This window comes from Platalea leucorodia (assembly GCF_965183815.1).
Source record: "Platalea leucorodia genome assembly, chromosome: 4".
In the NCBI taxonomy this organism is placed as follows: Eukaryota; Metazoa; Chordata; class Aves; order Pelecaniformes; family Threskiornithidae; genus Platalea; species Platalea leucorodia.
In genome coordinates this window covers 116,043,777-116,064,199 of record NC_138826.1, presented here as the reverse complement: position 1 = coordinate 116,064,199, position 20,423 = coordinate 116,043,777, and the positions used below count along the sequence as shown (strand labels likewise).

At 37.3% G+C, this 20,423-nt stretch overlaps 1 protein-coding gene across 1 annotated transcript in view; it reads left to right on the top strand.

Annotated features, from left to right (window-relative positions):
* Positions 1 to 20,423, top strand: part of SEMA3C (semaphorin 3C) — a 122,987-nt gene that overhangs the window by 80,760 nt on the left and 21,804 nt on the right. The window contains exons 7-12 of the mRNA XM_082309115.1: positions 3,684 to 3,803; positions 5,822 to 5,964; positions 7,961 to 8,075; positions 10,207 to 10,276; positions 13,058 to 13,202; positions 18,059 to 18,281. Coding sequence (XP_082165241.1) covers positions 3,684 to 3,803; positions 5,822 to 5,964; positions 7,961 to 8,075; positions 10,207 to 10,276; positions 13,058 to 13,202; positions 18,059 to 18,281 — 816 coding nt within the window. The remainder of the gene's footprint in view (positions 1 to 3,683; positions 3,804 to 5,821; positions 5,965 to 7,960; positions 8,076 to 10,206; positions 10,277 to 13,057; positions 13,203 to 18,058; positions 18,282 to 20,423) is intronic.

Genomic DNA, 20,423 nt, shown 5'->3' with positions numbered 1-20,423 from the left:
GGTGGATGTACAAATGAAATGCAGAAATAAGCTGTTGAAAGGGAGAGAGAAGGAAGCAGAAAACAAAAGATTGCCCCTTTTCCAGCTTAGACATTTTTTCCCAGGGTTAGTTTCAACTCTGCATTACCCTGTCTAGCATTTTGTGTTTGAACAGATTCTGACCTTGTTCATCCTAGACAGCACTTGTGTCTCATTTAATTATTTGTAAAATCTCAGAGTAGCCAGGGAAAGAAAGCCTGAAGACTTTAGTTACTTTGAATTTCATTTTTGTTGTCATCTCTGCTGTAGAGTCCACCAGCTATTGCAAGGCTCTGCATTCTTCAGTTGGCTTTATACCCAACCAATTTTGCAATTTTCTTCCGTTTGAAGGGCCAGAAAGTGATACAACTGACATACCTCAAATATTCTTGTGAATTGGTGGTGACTGTACTCAGTGACTGTGAGATATACCCCATACAAAGAATTACTGCAGTGCCTATTGCACACCTAAGTGAAAACTCAAAGGGGGCATACACTTTGTGCAACCTAAGTTATCAGTAAAAGAAACTCGTTTTCTTTTTTTTTTCCAACCGGGAAGCACACTATATATACTTAGTGCAAGCTGACCTTTCACGTTTGCAGCATGTTCACAGACTTCTAGTGCCAAAGCCTTGATTTTTCAACATGTGCCTACTCCTTGCTATATTTTTGGCTATGAAGGGAACAGCAGTTGCACAGCTTTTTCAGGCTTTCTTAACAAATGCAACTTCATGCACACAGGTACTGCGTATTTCACCCAAGGTTTACAAGGAAACAATGTGCGGTCTTTCTGCCATTTGGCTTCCACTGAAATCAATGGCAATTACATATAGTGCCAGATATTTCCTTTAAAGTTTGAGTCTCATGGAGCTTAAGGGAAGTGTCATATAGTCTATCCTACGTGACCTGTTCAAAATATAAACTAACTTTTTTTTTTTTTTTTTTGATTCCTCATTGCAAATATATTTAATACAAAGGACAAGTAATTTCATTCACAGAGGTATGAACTGAAGCACCTTTAGAAGACAGGCAAATGCTACCTACATACCTCTCTGAACCTTGGCTGCACTTAGATCTTTATCTCATCAGTGATCTATGGTCAGTGTTTACAGACACTCACTGTGTAAAGAAAATGTTTGTTCAAAGTCAGTGATGGATTAATCCACTGCTACTCATTGTTGTTCCAGTATTGTTAAGTGAATCAACTGTCATTAAAAAATAAAGTTTCCTTTCTGTGTTCTTTCTGAATTTTATGAAACACCATTAAAGTACATTGTTTCTGAATTACTGTATGTACAGTAAGCTGACTTTTTTCTACAATGGTTCTATGGCAGCTTTGTTCATCTTAGTACTTTACATGATCTTCCTTGATCTCTCAGTTATGTGACTGAAGAGACCTTCCCTAGTGTTTGACTTATCTTTCATGACATAATTCATCTACAAAGTTTAAATTTTTCCACAAAGGTCATATTCTTTTTCAAAAGAGTCCCACAGATTGAGTTTTATACTTTCTCCCTGTTACTACAAAGTCCAGTCACTTCAAAAACATTAAGCTTGAATGAATTTAGCCTCAATATCCATGCCGGAAAAGGGAGGATTGTGTAAATCACAGCTTGAGTTAAAATGCAAGGACGGAGCCCATGTACTGGACTCTCTTTTGAGCATTCTTCTGCAGGAGGAATTCCTTCCCCTCGGTTCAGAAGATAGGAAATACTGCCAGACTGGGTAACTCTTCCACAACAAAAGACCCATTTTTAAATATAGCTGCAATTTCTTGACAATTTTGGGCATCACCAGCCTAGAATACATCAGGAAAGCTGATTCACCCTTCAGAGGAAAGTGATGCTATAAAAACAAATTTGAACTTGGTACAATTTGCCATTGTGCAAAGACACTTTTGCATCAAAGCAATGAAAAATGTCCTTTGAAGAAACTTGGCATAACTAGTGTGCAGGATGCATGTCTCTCTCCCCACCCAGACTCTCAGATATTTATAAAAGCAGACATAGCTCATCAATTTAGTAATTCCCCCAATAGCAAAGAGAAGTAGTGTGAACTAGTTGTGCTGTGCAGACCAAGTGCTGTGTGGAATTTAAGAATTTAACCAAAAGGAAGTGGAGCTGACGGATATCATATGATACATGATTAGCAAGTAGACGCTAGGAATGCTTAAGACATAACTAATAGCGTTGATATGTAATAGGATTAAAATTACATAGTGTAGTACTATTGTTAGTGTGTGTGCATAGAACCATACGTAACGGTTAGTGAGAACCGTAAGCCTGATCTCTTTCAGCCAATTTCTTTCATAATAAGAATTATTATTCAATGAGGCAATGAGACCAATATACAAAATCAGTTATATATCAGTATAGATCTACTGTCAATCTGTCAAGACACGCTCAGGAAGTAAATGCTTCACAAACATGCAGCAAATGTATTGTTTAAATCCCCTGTGTATGAATCTTGTCATCACTGGGAGAGATGAGAGCAGAAGTGTAGCTGCTGGCTGCTCTGTAGGGGTTCAATTCAGGCTCTAGCCAGCAGCAGAAAAACAAAATCCCCAGAGTTTTAATTCTCTCATGAGCCAATAGTGTTCCATATTGATGCACACACACACACACACAGAGCATAAAAATAGTCTCAAGCGCTTCTGAACCTGTGACTCTTGCCAGCTTGACCACACTCGCTGGGTAGTCCAGGAATTCAGACAAAAACATCAATCAAAGGACCCAGCTGTACTGGAATGTATTCAGCCACCACTCCCACTCTGAGAGTTAGAGTTTATTTTAGCTACTGTTCTCTACTCTGGGGTTTCATTGTCATTAGTCAGTGGAAATTGCTTGGTTATTCATGGAGTAGAAAATGATAGTATATGTAATTAGAATTATAATTATATATATGTATATTTATGCACACACACAGACTCACACAAACACAGATACACATCCTGACTGATGGACTGTTTTCAGCCCTGCACAGGGAGCAGAAGTTCATAGTTCTGTTAATGTAAGAGTTGCATGTCTAATTCTGTTCAAGCATAATGACCCTGTACTTAGAATCAAGTACATAAAAGGGGACAATTGTTGTTCCGTATTACTCTGTGTAAAGTTCAATAATATGATTGTCTGGCCTCTGCAATACTGAAGTCAGCTTAAGGCTGCCTGGGGCAGCCTTGACAATACTGTTGGTAAAAATTGGCACTGATCCATTGACTGCAATACATGTTGGGCCAGTTTACACCAGCAATAAATTCAGCCCAGTCATTTTGTCTGCTCCCGTAACAAAAAAAAACTTTTTGAAGTATGTACTTAAAAAATTGAATCTGATTCTTTTTGATAATACTAGCCTGATTTTCCAGTGATCCTTAACAGTGAACGTCGAGCAACAAAGAAAGGTTCACCACATACGCAGTTCTGCTGTTACATTTAGTTATGCAGTTCCCTAAAGTCTTAATGAAAAATCTGATGATTCTGGTGCATTCTAGATTGTGTCTTTGTAAATCAGAGGGAAACACCATTCCCATGACCCAATATTTATCTGTATAGACTCCTGTGTAAATAAAGAGCTGACAAGTTTAAAATAAAAACAGATCAGTAAATACAAATTTCCCAAAAGCCATAACAATGCATTTGCTTTTTCCCCTCCATTTCAATTCTTTGCAGATGAAGAGCTTTTTTCAGGAATGTATATTGATTTCATGGGGACGGATGCAGCCATTTTTCGGAGTCTGACCAGGAGGAATGCAGTGCGAACTGACCAGCACAACTCCAAGTGGTTGAGTGGTGAGATGCCTTTGTTTTACCAGAGCTTTTAATGGGTTTCACAGAGACTCTGCCTTGTTTTGTTTAAAATAAAGAGCTTGTCTTTTAAAGAGCTTTTCTCTGAATTTAATTTATGAGGTTGAACCATGAAGAAATGTGTGTAAATATATATTGCAGACAATGCATAGATACAAAGGGTTCATTGCATGAGCCAGCCTCTTAGGCCACCCCACCTGATGGCCTTTTTTGCATTAAGGCTGGACCAAACTGTTCAAGGGAAAGTGTATGAAAACCTTTCAAATGGCAAGTGGTCAGACAATCTGACTTCTAGGGAAGTGCCTTCTCCACCTCTAATGCATCAGACATTGCCTTAAGTTAGAGTGCTTGATTCTAAGGTTTTTTCTAATGAATTACCAACTTCAGTTAATTCAGGCTGGTCCACCTCTGTAGAGAAGACTCCTCACCACTTGCATTCAAAATGTGTGCAGAAGAGAGTCCCATTATCAGAGAAGTCAGTGGCAATTATTGCCATTTATTTCAGTGGAAAGAAATTGATTATCAAAAGACAGTAGGGAAACTAATTTCTGAGTGCAAACACTTAACTCTTGGCTTCACTGAAATCAATGTGAAAATTCTCCCTGACTTTACTGGTAAGAGGACTCCTTCCAGTTAAACTATTTTGAATTAAAATAGTGGTCAACCCTCTGAACAGAAGTAGATGTCAAAGGTTATAGAGCAATTAACATAGCAGTTCCAATTTAAAAAAGCCTTCAGGTATGTTGAAGTAAAGTTACTGTTGTTTTGTCTTGACTATTTTTAGGCTGACTCTTGTTATTCCTGTGTGGCTGTGACTACAGTGAAATCACAGGATTGCAATCAGAATAAATTCAATGCACTATGAACAGGAAACCACATCTGTTTTCTAAATTTTTCTTCTGTTTGCTATACATTTTTACATTTATCTGCACACCCTGAAGTGTGCACCCTAAAGTGAACTAAGGAAAAAGAATCATTAAAATGCCTAATTTCTGGAAAGTCTACCTGTTACATATGCTCAGAACAGGTACTTGACAAGCACGATTTATTTCCATGTTCTTTTAGAGCCAGAGTCATGCCACTTGTTATATTAATTGAGATTGGGCTCATGTGAATAGAAAAATGCTGCAGTCTAAAGTGAGTTTTCTGTCAGAGATCCAACCTTTGTATCGGATTGTTTCAAGATTTATACTGGATTTTAACCGATCAAGCAATCTTGCATGATCTTTGAAAAGATATAGCCTTCATGCAGGAAGCTTCTTCCTTTGGATAAAAGAGGTGGTCTTCTGAGGACTCCCTCCACTGTCCATTATATTTTAGCATAGGAAATTGCCAGAAACATATGTTCTGCAGGTACCAACACCAATAGAGGTGGTTGCCTAATAAGGAATTGCAAGAAATTAGTGCACAGTCACCTGCATGTCATAATGTACATTTTAAATTACATTACAATTGACATTACACTAGTGCTCCTTTACAGTGTTTTGTATGTTTATCAGCCTCTGATATGAACTCAAATGCTGTTCAAGCATTTGCATGGTCTGCTTTCCTTTTTCAGTGTTCCAACAGCTATTTTCCCTCTTTTTCATACATTTTTAAAGTACCTTATTTGTTCTTTTCCTAAAGAGTCTTTTAGCATCTTACTTTTATGTTTTGCCTCAATGAGTCTTTCCTTAAGTGCCCCTGATAACGCACTGATTCTTCCTTATTCTTCCTCCAAGTCTTTGAATCTCTGCAGTAATCTAATACTATTGCTTCTGTATTTTAACTGCTCTTCTAAAAATCTGCTGTGGGATAAAATGTGAGGATGCAGAAGCTTAAGGCTGCCGGTAAGAAGCCATTTACCTGGTAATATCTGGTATAGCCCTACATGAGGCTAGAGCATATAGCCTAATCTGTCATAGCAGTACCTCAATATGCATATTATAGCATTTCCTTGAAGTAGTCAATAACTGTCCAATCATTATTTGGTTTCATGTTTTTGGTATACTGCTTCATTTCAGAGCCTGTTTTTGTGGATGCTCATGTTATCCCAGATGGCACTGACCCCAACGATGCCAAAATCTACTTCTTCTTCAAAGAGAAACTCACAGACAACAGCGGCAGCACAAAGCAAATTCATTCAATGATTGCAAGAATATGCCCAGTAAGAACTATTTTGTTTGCCAGATTGTTGGGACGAGCTGCTAGTGTGACATGATAAGCTAAAAGACTAAATTATTGAAAAGCCTTTGATTTATATTTGAAACAAATTTCCTGTTTCAGCTTCCACATTCATAATTAAGAAGAGCTGTTACTGAACACACAGCTAGGGTCTGAACAGGTACATATATCTGGCTATAGCTATAATGATATGGAAATTTAGAGATTCAGGAATTTGTGTATTTCTCTGACTTGACTCAGAATAGTTACCAGTGTTGAATTTCCAAACTTGCTATCCTTTGCATGAATGAGGTACATTCTTTGCTTAAAAAACCTGAATTATAAGACAGTGAAGTCTTACACACACACACACGCGCGCACACACACACACTCAAAATCTTTGAAACAACATTGGAAATATCAGAGCCAAGCTTTTCAATGGGTTGATTTAACTTTCAAATATTGCTTTCATTTTTACAATATCTGTCCTTTCTGAGTTCTTGCATTGATGCATGTGTGAGCCTAACTTTAAAAATTTGCACAGGACAATTAATTAATTTACGATCACAGCACTCCTCATTGTCTCTGTTTCCCTTTTCGTATCTATAATCAAGTGTAGATGAAAAATGATTGAAGCAGCTATTAATATCTCTGGTGAAATGGTTGGGTTTTTTTTATGGAAGCAAAATTATAAATGCGCAACTACTGCTAGCCTTTTCATTCGTTCTTTTGGAAAGGTTCAGGAATGTTTGTGTATTCCTTGTCTTTAATCTGGGTCTTCTTTAGAATTTGATGCTTTGTGATGTTGTTGTGCATGGGTGTGAGGGCGTGTTTGGGATTGTGTTAAAATCCTTCTCTAGCAATATGATGTGGCATGTGATCTCTTATATAATCTCTGTTTTCTATATTTTTGTGAGAGTGCCCAAAGGCCTTTTTGGGTATTTCGCAAGGAGACATTTCATGCAATTATAGCTGTATTTGTTATTGTTACTGTTGTAATGAAGCCCAGATGATTTCTGAAAGGCCTCAGCCTGTTTAGACTTACACCAAAGTCAGTGACAGAATCCCAAAGCCAATGAAAATAAATCTGAGCCGGTCATATTTGTGTACTTGTATACCATCATATATCAACACCTTTGAGATTGGCCAAATATAGTAGTACAATGGTGCTAAGAGAGACCCCCACAAAAGACCCCATATGGGTCACCCCAAAAGTCTGATTACCAGCTCCAGGAGCACCTGGAGCACATGCACAGCATTTCATCGAAATTACATTTGTCTAGCTTCTACATTTTCTTTTTGCCTTTCCTTGGGTGACATTGTGCTATGCAGCTTGGAAGATACTGCTCTTATCTAAAGTGTTCATGAGCAGAATGAGGCAGGACCTCCACCAGCTGGTTTATCAGTACTGATTCCACCTTGCAGTGGAGAGAGATGGAGAGATCCTTGAGCGAGCTGTGACCAAGCCAGCTCTGGACCAAGCTAGCAGGACTTGCAAAAGTGCAAAACTAGCTTGACTCATGCTAGCCATCATTTCTGAATTTAGTTCAGAGAATCCATCTCATGGGCCAGCACGGCTTACTAGGTCAGATGCAGCTAAAGGCTGTCAGAACTAGGAGAAATATCCCTCCATAGGACTATAAGACCTTTTAGAGGCATCATGGATTTCTCCACACTAAGTGTCAGTGAGCAGTACAGACCTCCACAGTCCTTTCTAATCATACCTACACACACTGCTGCTGCACAAAATCTACTGCCCAACCCTCCCAAGCCTGCTAGCGCAGAACAGAAAATCTGCTCAGAAAACTAGCTCTTGTTTTTTCCTGTATCTGGAGTGTTTAGACGAGGGGATTTGGTTTAGGCTTATCTATTTTTTATATTGAATATACCAGCATAATTGTCTAGATGATGAGTCAAATTAACCTGAAGAAAATGTGGGAAAACCCAGGAAAATGTTCGCTGTGTTGTATTTTTTTTCTGAAAATAATATTCCTTTCCAGAATGACACAGGTGGTCAGCGTAGTCTCGTGAACAAGTGGACAACATTCTTGAAAGCAAGACTTGTATGCTCAGTAATGGATGAAGATGGAACAGAAACATACTTTGATGAATTAGGTATGGCAAGAAAATCCCTTAAAAGTTTTATCTAAATCCTGCACCCTGTGCATATTTAATTATTAATGTTCATACAGCTCCTTAGTCAGGTTGTTGACAGTAAAACCTGGCCCTGTAGAAATTCATACAAAATTCTCCTTGCAGTTTTATGACAGTAAATGAAAAAATTCTTCATAAAGTTCTCTGGGTAATTATCATTATCTTTGAAATAAAGGTAATTAATCTTGACTGTAGAGGAATTATATATGTAAAGAATTAATATTTGGGAGGCAACATGTAAGTGAAGTCTGTTGTTATTTTGCTCCTAGTTAGGATTATGATAGAGGTTTTTTAACATACATCTCTTTGAAACTGTTTCTTATACCACTGTGTAACATACAGCTTTTCCGCAATACAGTTTTTATATTTTAATCACTGGGTAGAGGCCTCAATTTGATAGTTCAAGATAATACTAATAAATCCTGTTACTGGCAATAGCAATAATACTATGAATAAATATTCAGTCAATAATCTATATGGCAGTCACAAGCTGTAGAAGGAATTAATAGATCCATATCTTAATACATAAGTGCCAAACAACATTATCAGAAAGTTTCAAATTCTGTATCATCCACAGTTGTGACATAAAAAGTCATAGGTCTAAATTCAGGTATTGGAAGATCTGGTGTGTGTATTAGTATAAATATAAATATAAATATAAATATAAATATAAATATAAATATAAATATAAATATAAATATAAATATAAATAATATAAATATAAATAATATAAATAGCTAATGGGTCCCACAGTAGGGCTGCATCTGATGGACCTTCTCTCCATTGTAATCTCTCTTTCTTTTCTCTGTCATTATTCCTGATTCTCATCATAGCAAATGGGGTTTGGAGTCCTTTTGACTTTATGCTTTACAAATACTTGCTTTGGTTCAAAGTTTCAATGGAACCTGATGGGCCTAGGAGCAGATCCTAACTTGCTGTAGCTCAGAATATACAAGGTGCTTGGAGGACTGACTTTCAGAAGTTTCCAGTGCCTCCTAGCACTGCCACAGCAACTAATCTTTCAGAGCTGTGATTTACCAGCCCACTCCTCTTCAACAAAGCAGTAGGATAACTGCTTTTAGTTTTCTGTATGACAAAATGGAGGACCATACAGAATAGGAGACAATGTTCTCATCCTGGGGTCCCAGCACAATCCTGTAGCAAAGAGTATACAGTGAGCAAAGAGTATACAATGAGCAAAGAGAATACAACCGCAGCTGGAAATTCATGTATAGTGCAGAAGCGTAACACTGCCAGTCCTTCATGGTGAAGTCTTTTGCTTTTGACATACTCAACAGAATGTTTAAAAATTTCAGAGCGTTAATGAAGGAGCCACTTAAATTAATGGAAAGCAGAAGAACATATTTTATGATAAAAAGCTCAAAGAGTTCAGTCCTTTTGTAAAATAAGTTTAAGAGGTAGCTTGATTGTAGTTATTAAAACATTTATAAGGAGAACTGTCAGAGATTAAAGTATTTTTCACTGACATGTAAAAAAGATCAACAGATCAGAGGTAAAGGTGGGCAAATTCATTTCAGTGAGTAGGTACAGTTTTGCATAGAGCAGTCAATAAATCCCTACACAACAGAAGCTGGGAGGTTTACATCTCTCAGTGTCTTCACTGCAAAACTGTGTGTCATTCATATCATGTTGAAAATGAGCTAGTGAGGGTATCTGGAGTGTGTATTGGACAGTAAAACACCTAATTGTCCTGCTTTGCATTACATCCATCTATGGGAACTCTTCGTCTTTGACCTACTGCAACTTAAATGTTTGCCTACTGTTGAACAACCTGCTGAAATGAGATCCAGCTGAAAGAAACGTGTGACATGGATCCCGAACATATTTGAAAATCTTTGCCTTCTGTCTTCATAAGGCTAGATGGCGAGGAGTTAATTTCCAAACTGTTTCTGAATGTTCAAATGATAGATTTATGCATATGGTCCATTCATACAATGTCTGCTTTTTCCCATTCAAGTCTGAGACAAAACCACTGTTGATTTCAGCAGGAGTAAAGTCATAAATTAAACTGGAAAATAAAGTTTGTATTAGTATTCAAAATGTTTTTTCTTTTTCCTTTTCTTTCTTACAGAGGATGTGTTTCTTTTAGAGACAGATAACCCCAGAACAACGCTTGTGTATGGAATTTTTACAACATCAAGGTAAATGGGGAGATTTGAAAAAAAATTACCTTTCTGAACTGCCCAATTTTCTATATGAAAACTGAAAGTGATGGTTTGTGGTCAAGGCTGTTCTGTGTGATTTTGTATGTCTGCTGTGGCCATCGTTTGCATGCAGGAGTGACAGTCTCAGCATCGTTACTGTTGGTATCCATATTAGAGCTATGCTGCTTAGAGCAAACTGCTCCCTGACATACTGTCAGCTGGCACTGGGAAAACATTTCCATGGAGGGCCACTTGTTACCGTCCAGCAGCAGAAAGCTAGACAACTTCAACACAGTGAACTCATGCGGCATCTGAGAGCAATTAACACCTCCTGAAGGACATCCAGCACCCTGAAGGATCAAACCGGGAATTCTTACATGAATTCATACAAATCATTTCCAGTCTCTCAGCTGGCAGATGATTGCACAGATGGCAAATAACCCATGTCGGCTTCAGTTGGCTACAAAAAGACAAGCTTATATGGCATTTGATCACCTCCTTGCAGCCTTAAGCTCCCCGTTATCAGTCAGTAGTACTTACCGTCTAGTTTAGAAAGCATTCAGTGAGCTCCCAAGGGCAGTGCAAGTACTACATATGGCTTACTGTGCAGAAACTCTCCACAAAGATAGACCGACAGGTGGACCAACAGATTCTGCCATCTCTACCTTTGTTTTTTTCACTTTTCTCTTGCCCTCATCAAAGAGTGCTAGTATACAGAGCAGAAATAGTTACTGCCTGCTGATTTCTGATACGCTATCCTGCATTTTTTAACTGTTATTACTTAACTTCAAAGATGGGTTTTTGCTTATTTTTTTATTTTATTTAATTTATTTGATCAAAGTAGCAAATTATTTAACTTATTACTAGTAATTCCTTTAATGGCAATTTCTAGTAAAAAAATCCTTGCATGAAAAAATATTTTTTCACGATGTACTTTTCTGTCTTTTTTCATGTGGATCCAGGAATCTGCTTTCTCAAATGTGTGAACTAGCCAAGAAATTATGATTTTATGATATTTAATTAGGAAAAAAAGGATCCCATAACTTGTAAACATCTGGTGCTGTCTACATTTTATGATTCCTACTGCACAAAAAGAGAAAATGCTGAGGTTATGTTTAGCAGTAAAACCACACTTATGATTAGGTTGTGGATGCAACGTGCCTGAACTAGAAACACTTTTACCTAATTCTCCTGGTATTCCTGCAGTGGATATGAGGTTTGAATCACAGGACCATATAAGGTGACAACAAAGAGAAAACTTCACTTTTTCCTGGCTCTCAGGCTGTTTTCTCTCTCTATTGAAGTTTTTACACTCAGGCGTATCTGTTATCATGAACCACATGGTCTATGCTTGCTTTCTCTTTGTTTGACTATAGATTGGATGTGTTACCTAGCTAAATACAGCAATCATAATGATTTTTACTCCTTTTAGCAGTTCCTTTATGGTCGCCTCTGTAGACTTCCAACTCGTAACAGTAGCAAGAGAGAAACATCTCACCAGATAATAACTATTAGTACTTTTATCTAAACCATAGAGAAGGAAACCAAGTAATATTGAAGCAAATTATTTTGGTGGCATAATCTGCTGTAAATCTAACATAAAACATTTGGAAAGATTAAATACATTTCTTAAAACCTATTAATACCTACTAAAATTTCCACAAATACCATAATCCATCTAAAAGGTTTCTCCTGCCAATCCATATATAGCTGAGAGCAATGTGGATTGCACTTTGCTCGTTTAGACACTATGTGTAACGTTTTCAGGTTTTTTTCTGGAGTGATTTTTTTTTTTTTTTTTCAATTGAAAACAGAGAGTTACTTAGATTATCTTCAGCCTACAGTTAACATCAGGCAGATTTCAGACTGCCTGGAGTTTCCACTTTGTTAAGATAAATATCCCAAACCTTATACGTAGTGAGAGGGAAAAAAAAAAAAAAAAAAGGAGTTAATTCACTCCAGTCAGCCTTAGCATCACTCTGGAAATTTTTCCCCTAGTGCCCTCCATCATCACAGGGTGATGGAGGCCATTCAGGGCTCGTGCTGGCTGAGGAGACATCTGAGACCATTGCTGAACCCAGAGCAGTGGAAAAATATGCCCTTCTCATAGGTGACCCCCTGGGTTCTCCTCAGGAAGCATCAAACTTCAACTCTTTTGAAGGGGTCTTTGTAAAACCAGTTTTGTGGGTGTGTTTGAGGACTGTATAGGAGTAATTCCTTTACAGCCACAACCTGTCCCCATTTTGCTTAGAAAAGCTGGCAACTGATTGTAATAATCTAACCAACTGTAATTGCACAAAAATGTTTTGATTAACATTTTAGCTATGTATTTTAGGAGGCTCATGGAGGTCTTGTGGTTAATATACTGGTAGGGAGTTCTGGAAACCTGTGCTGAGCTTGGCAGTACAAAGTTTATAAAACTCTTGTCTCACTGAAGTCAGCGATATTTTTGCCATTGATTTAACTGGGGCAGATTATATTTCTTTTATATTCGACATTAGGAAATTTTCTTATTCTACCAGTAGGGTAGTACCTTCTTCCTTGTTTTCGTAGTTCACTGTTCAAAAAGGTGCTGGGTCTTAAGGAGTAATGGTGTATGTGGAGAAGCTAAATTAGTTTAAATATTTTAAATATATTAAATCCATGCTATAGAAGCATTAAATTGTATTAAATATATTCTTTTAGAGGTATCTTTCACTATTAGACCATGCAAAATGATGGAAAAGCTATACAAAAATTGGTAGATTGCAATACTAACTTTTCCCTATTGTCTTCCAGCTCCATATTTAAAGGCTCAGCCGTGTGTGTGTATCATCTATCCGACATCCAGACAGTGTTCAATGGGCCATTTGCACACAAGGAGGGCCCAAACCACCAGCTGATTCCATATCAGGGCAGAATTCCGTACCCGCGTCCTGGCACCGTAAGTACAAAGATGTTTATGCAGGCTTGCCAATTACTTGTCTATGTTTAATACATAAATAAATATTATTTATTCTGGGAGAATGGACTGCATGTGTCTATGACACTTAGTTACAGTTCAGAACAATTTTATTTGCTTCTCAACTTGCCATACAAATCACGTAGTATCTGGAAATCTTCTAGAGAATTAAAAGTCGTGCAAAATCTTAATCGCTCTTGCTCTTTCTGCTCAAAAGGCAGTACAAATTATTTCATTAGATGGCAGTCATGTTGTTTATATGTACATTTACATTTTGTATGTATGTTTGAGCAAAAGATAGCTAAATAAATAAGCGTACAAAGTCGGCTCTGTGAGTGTGTTCTACAGTCTGGATCCAAACATCTGTAAGTCTGTCTTCAGTCTGTATGAATTTTCCATAGTTCTCTAAAGTTTTGCAGCTCTACTGGGATGCCTGGGAGATGTAGTAGGAGAGCAAGGCTTCTGGGACTTGTAATTTGACTAGGTCTAATACGTTGTCAGGTGCTGAATCTTAGATGAGAAACCTAGAAATAGATGAGTTTTCATGCCAATCAGTTCATAGCAGTCCTCCTTGTTAAAAATGCTTTTTCTGTGCCTTGAAAATTTTTCAGGACTTCCTCTCACTGCATCAGGGGTAGTAGTAATCGTCCAATAAATTCTGTACACCATTAGAGCTAGGTCTGTTTCCAAGTTTAAAAAAAATGTCCCGTGAAAGATTCTAAAGAAAAATTTTATTTTTTTTTCTTTTCACCTTTATGGTGTATAAAAATTGCTGTTGATGCAGTTTTGTCTTTATTAATTTGTTTACTTATTTGCACTACTCAATTTAGATTTAGCAGAAGTATGAAGTCAATATTTCCAGCTTTAATGAAGAATATATGAACTTTCTCTAGAATCTTCTCTAAATCCATATTTGCTAAATGAAGCAAATTTTGTTGACTGCTATGAAGTCTTCTCAAAATTTCTTAAGTATCAGAATTAAATGTGGGCACAGAATGATAAATCATCTCTCGATGATGTAGTTATAATTTTTTCAGATGAACACCTTATTGCTTTTCCATTTATCACAGGAAATTAAATTTTATTTTAATTTTGTAAGTCACTGCAAGAACCTTTAACCACATCACTCTTTCATTCATATTCATCTTTGTGCTGTAGATCTTGTTCTTTCTCTTTCTTTCTCTCCTATACACTAATGCTCAGATACATGGAATATCTCTCCCTGTTCACACAATTCTTCATGACATTTTAGTGCAGTTATTACTGGCTCCAAGATTTAGGACTTCATGTTCCAAGATCTCTAGAATTAGCTAATCAATACCTGATATTCCACTAAGGTCTAATGCTAGCATTATTCTTTCTTTGCAATTAATTCATGAAGCTCTAATATCCTGAGTTCACTGAGGCTTTAAGCCTAAACTTTACAAAAAAAGAAAATAAATGACCCATTTAAACAGGAAGTTTCATGCTCTTGTGATTAGTCATATTTTAGAGTTTCATGCTGCTTCAGAATATTGTATTTGTATGTGTTTCCTCAACCACTGCCATGTTATTCTTGGTTCGCCTCATGGAGGCTTATGAGGTATTCCAGATGGGCCTAAAAAAATTGGGCAGCACAAAGGAAGGGGAAAAAGAAAATTCAGATTTGGATTTAATCTGGTGACAGAAATTATATACATTTTTCAGATGTGCTGATGAGCTCTGAATTTGAAGCTAAATTCTTACATCACAGCTCACACAAAAAATAAAGCCAAAAGAGATTATTTTAAGACGATCATTGCTGTTTTTCTGATCACTGGCTTTTCTGTGCTTCTTCACAATTCAGCCACAACACAGTATCTTAAAGGTGTATTTTCTAAGGTTGGACTTGTTTGGCTTTGCTTCTATTTTACTGCCAAAAAATTCCAATTTTAAATGCATACCACAAAGTCTATTTTTCACTTATGTCAAAGCATCTATAAAAAGCAGGACATGGGGATTTTTTTGCTGCTCAGAATTTGTGTTCAAAGGGTTAACTTTGAATAGCCATGGTTGCAGACTATGGGGCATGAGGCACTTTCCTCTGGAACACAGGTTTTTTGCAACTTCTGGGATGCTGGACTAGACAGGCATGCCTTTTTATATGACATGGAAAATCCTGCTTTACAGTTGCCTAAAGAGATATTCATACTAAACCTCTGGACAGAAATGAATGTTCATTGTGTTGCAGTACATTGGATAAACAATGAAAAGGCTTCGGTATATCTTCAGTAGGATTAAATAAAGCAATACGCTCATTTGGCCATAATCAACTCCACAGTGTTTGGCTGCCCTTCACTAAATACCAATGGTTTCTTATTTCTCCACAAGCAAAACTTACTTATGGAAAAAGAAAGGGAAAAAAATTACATAATTGGCATCTTGCTACTAAATTCAGTAATGTTTGAGGATAGTTTCCATTTTTCAGAGTTTACAGAAATAGTTTTTGTACCTACAGCATGTTGGGGAATATGCTGTAAATTAAAGAATTCTGTTTCTCTACAATCTAACTGCATGGTGATGAACTGTGAACATAATTATCATGTAGCCAAGTCCTTGAATGAGGTGTGAAGGATACACATTCAATCCCTCCAGGAAAGGGAGAGCTTATAGGGTTCTTCAGTAACATCTTTTGCTTGTCATTGGTTTATAAGGAAGATAGCAAAAGAATTAATTGATTAAAGATGTTTGCTAAGGCTTTGCTCAGAACAACGATATAACGTAAGTTTTTAGGGTCATGCTGGGGTGAACCATAGCACAGACATTTTTGCAGGAAGTCTCAGACAAAGGTCTTATGATCTCCAAGTCAAGAATGGAAGGATAGAAGGTATCAGAGAAAGTCTTTTAACTGAGCTGTGTGGAACAGGAAAGTTTAATTTGAACTGCTTGTGAAACAGAATTCCTTTGGAGAGGAACTGGGGTCTGGCAGATCACTACCAAGTAGAATAATCCTGCTAATAGCCTACAAATTTATGAAGACAGTTCTTTTTTCAGCATTTGTTGCTAATCTTAGCAGATAGCTCCATACATTTCCTGGAAGACTGTGGATGCAAGTGCCACAGAGGGAAGGAGTAAAGCAAACAAGATAATCAGAATTCAAATTTGTGAGGACTTAGAGGACTAGCATGTAGTGTCATTTCTAATGAGAACCAAACAAAAACCCTCAGGATAATTAGGAGTCCAGAAGAATCAATTGTCAAGGATGTCAGATGGCAAGAGAGACCCATATCTGAGCTGAGTTCTGGTTCTTCTTCCTGAAGGTAACTGATGCCAGGGCAATTTCTTTTAAAGAATTCCTACCAGAGCTGTTCTACTTCGTATAAATAATTAAATCCTAATTGAGCCAGAAAATTATTCTAAAGCCTGGGGTTCGGCTGCAGTCCCCTCTCTACTTTGTTCCTGGTATTTCCCAATGAATAGTTTATTATGCACAAGATGGAACAGCTTCTAGCAGTGAGGGTAAAACAGACGTTCCTGCCTGGTGGTTAGAGGGATCCCCTGGGAGGTGAAGACCCAGATTCTAACATTTGCTTGCATCAGGTAGGTTGGACACATGACTCATATATCCCCAGTGAGTTTCCTAGTCTCTCAGAGTATGATTCATTTTATGTAATTTTAGCCATCTAAAAGCAGAGCATCTAGTCTGAATTACTGACTACAGAAGAAACCTACATGGCTGACTAAGAATAAATGCCTGACTTTGAGACAGTAGAAGTCAGGTGAGGTAAATGTCTCCCTAAGCTACTAGCTATTTTTGTGTCTGTGGTTTTGACCAGAAATTCCATCCTAGACGTAAGAATGGTCCTCATCAAAATAAACAAGTTTCCATGAAATGCTTCGTATTGAACAAATCAACATTTTCCAACTGGAAAAATATTGTGTTGAAATATTTCTGAATAGCTCCAATACTTCAAGGAGAGTTTCACAGCTCAGAAATCTGGTAAGGGGTAAAATGAAGCTCAGGAGCAGCAATAAGAAGTGTGGTAATGGTGGCTGAAAAAAAGTAATTTAAATTAACATAGGTACATCCAGAACATTGTACCAGTTACTGACATAGCTCCTGATTTTTTCCCACAGTCTTCTTTTAGTTTCACTCTCAGTAAACACTTGAGATTTCTAAGATTGCTTTTATTTCCTCATGAGGTCCAGAATGCCTCAGGGCTGATTATTTGGATGGTTCTTTATTACATGTAAGGAAGCATCCAGAATATTCATGGACCTCTGTTATTTCTCGGGCATAAGGGAAAGTGTAGACAAGATCCTGTGAATGGTCAATCTTCTCAGATGTAAATGAGTCGTCGTGGGACCCCCTCATCAACTCCATATTATTGTTTTTTCAAATTAAGATGAGTCACAGGCCCTTTCACCATCTCATAATCAACGTAATGACTAGAAGGATATTAACCAAATTACAGTTAATATCAAATTTTATCTTTTGCCTTTGTACTAAATCTATAACTGTGAAAGTTTGGTATCTTCCCATACCAATCACTTGGATTTTTTTTCTCAACAGGCAGTTTAGAAACATAAAGAATGTGGAAATAGGTCCAGAAGTATGGATCTTTGCCATCAAGACGGGATTTTTGAAAGTGCAAAAATATGTTTGTGTTTGCTTTATCTGAATTGATGGGAGTTCAAAGCATAGCTATTCAAGCACTTCATTCCCGTTACTGGAATATAATTACTTTCAGTCAGTCTGAAGTGCTCTTTCGGGAACTTACTTCGTCAACTATCTGTCAATATTTGTAAATGACTTGGAGATGAATACTCTCTGAAAGATGGTAAGTATTGTTAAGCATTGCTATGCATGTTTCTTACAGTGTCCAGGAGGAGCCTTCACACCTAATATGCGGACAACCAAAGAGTTTCCAGACGATGTTGTGACCTTCATCAGGAATCACCCTTTGATGTTTAATCCCATTTACCCAATACACAAGAGGCCATTAATCATCCGGATAGGAGCCGACTACAAGTATACAAAGATTGCTGTGGATCGAGTGAATGCTGCTGATGGAAGATATCATGTCTTGTTTCTTGGAACAGGTAAGACAGACTAAGCAACAGTTGTTTTCCTCCATTGAATTATAATTTCAATCATCTCCAATCTGTACAACTTGTAGCTTTCAGAAATGTTTGTTTAAACATATGTGTTATCTACAAAAATGTCTATAGAAATCCATAAATTATTCTCTTTTTACTTTCTGTGCATTTTTATGTTTCCTATAGATGTTAATTATGTGCAAGAGATACAATGTATTGATAGGAATTTTATTTGAGACAGAAATGAACACTAGTGTATATTGTATTTGATCTAAATTATAATACTTCTCTTGACTATGGTTTGTCTGCAACATGATTCCACATTAGAATTTGATGCTCTCTAACATGAGTAAAAATACCAAAATCTGGCTTTGTATTGTTTTGTATACTCTCGTCATCATTATTTAATATATGCTGTGTAAGCTACTTCTGAAGAAAAACATTATCTGATCAGAACGTAACAAAGGCAGAAATAACAGCTCCACAAAAATGTGAAAATATGGAAGTATTTAGCAGAGAAAAAGAAACAAATGGTTGGAGTCCTAGCAGTAGTGGACATAGAGAATTTGATCCAAGTATTCTAAAATAATTTCTGTGTAATATAACCTACATTTTGTTTTTGGTTACATCAAATTTGAATCTGGTGTTACGCTTCTGAAGTCTGCAGGGAACAGGTCAAGTGATTCTTGTACTGATCAATATTGATTTTTTAAAATATTCAGATATGAATCACACTCTTCTGATTGAAGCAGACAAGCAGAGTGGTACTCTGGCTAGACCCTAGGATTCATTCACATCTGAAACTCCTGCTGGCTTAACAGGGCATTATAGGTTGATAGGCACAAAGGCTAATCTTTTTTACTACAGATGATTTCAAGTAGAACAAAGGAAAAGAACTCCAGGAGAACAAATATATCTCTGAACATCAGAAAATAATTACAGAGATGGCTTGCATTGCTTTTATGGTTCACATATTATTGGGGTCCTGGTTGTTTTCTGCTTGTAGAATAACTGTGTCTGCCAGCAAACTCACATGGGGCTGGGAAAAACCGTCCTGTTATAACAGATTTAGGTAGCTAATGCTAAAAAATCTCACAAGAATGTCAGGCTTCTATAAGGGCAGGATTATAAGGAACTTTCTTCACTCTTCTTAGAAAAACCTCCCCAACTATCAAAATCAGCAGGGTGCCCTTGTGCTGAAGGAGGCTAGCTACATACTGTGCTGTATGAGCAGAAGTGTATCCAGCCAGCACGTTGCTGGAAGGGATTCTTCCCCTGTATTCGTCTCCTGTCAGGAGTACTGTGTCCAGTGGTGGGCTCCCCAGTGCAAGGAAAACATTGACTTAATGGAACAAGATCAGCTGAGGGACTGTAGTGTGTGATGTATGAGAGGCTGAGAGAATTGAGTTTATTCAGAGAAAGCTAAGGGGAGACCTTATTGCTATTGACAGCTATCTAATGGGAGGGTACAACTATCTAATGGGAAAAAACAGATCTGGACTCTTCTCAATATCAGGGTGAGAGGCAATGGAGTCAAGTTGCAATGTGGGACATTGCAATTAGATATAAAGGAAAAGGTTTTCACTGTCAGAGTGATCAAACATTGGAACAAGGGCCCAGAGAGGCTGTGAATTCTCCATCCTCGGAGACTCAAAGGATTCAAAACCCAACATGACATGGCCCCAAGCAACCTGATCTAATTGGGCCTGCATTGAGTGGGGGATTGGACTAAATGACTTCTAGAGGCCCCTTCCAGGCTACAGGGTTCTGTGGTTCAATGAAAGGAAATAGGAAAACAGAAACACCTCATTCATGTTCTTGTGTCAAACCTTTACAAGGTCACCATCTACTGTACTGTGAATGCTTAGTATACTACAAGGCATAGCCAGGGTAGAAGTTCCAGTTAATGAATTTTGTTAGGAATTTCATCAGGTTTTGATCTGAATATTTTTTGTTTTCTTCATTGGCAGTTGATAAATAAGTTTTAAGGTGTTCTTGAAGATCTCTTTGATACTACTTGCAGAGTCATTGGAAACTACCAAATTAAGCTAATCATGACAGGGCTTTCTTCTTGAGGTGGCTTTTTCCCCCAATCTCCCTAACATGTAACAACATTTTCTTTTTAGTTTAATTAATGCAGCTACA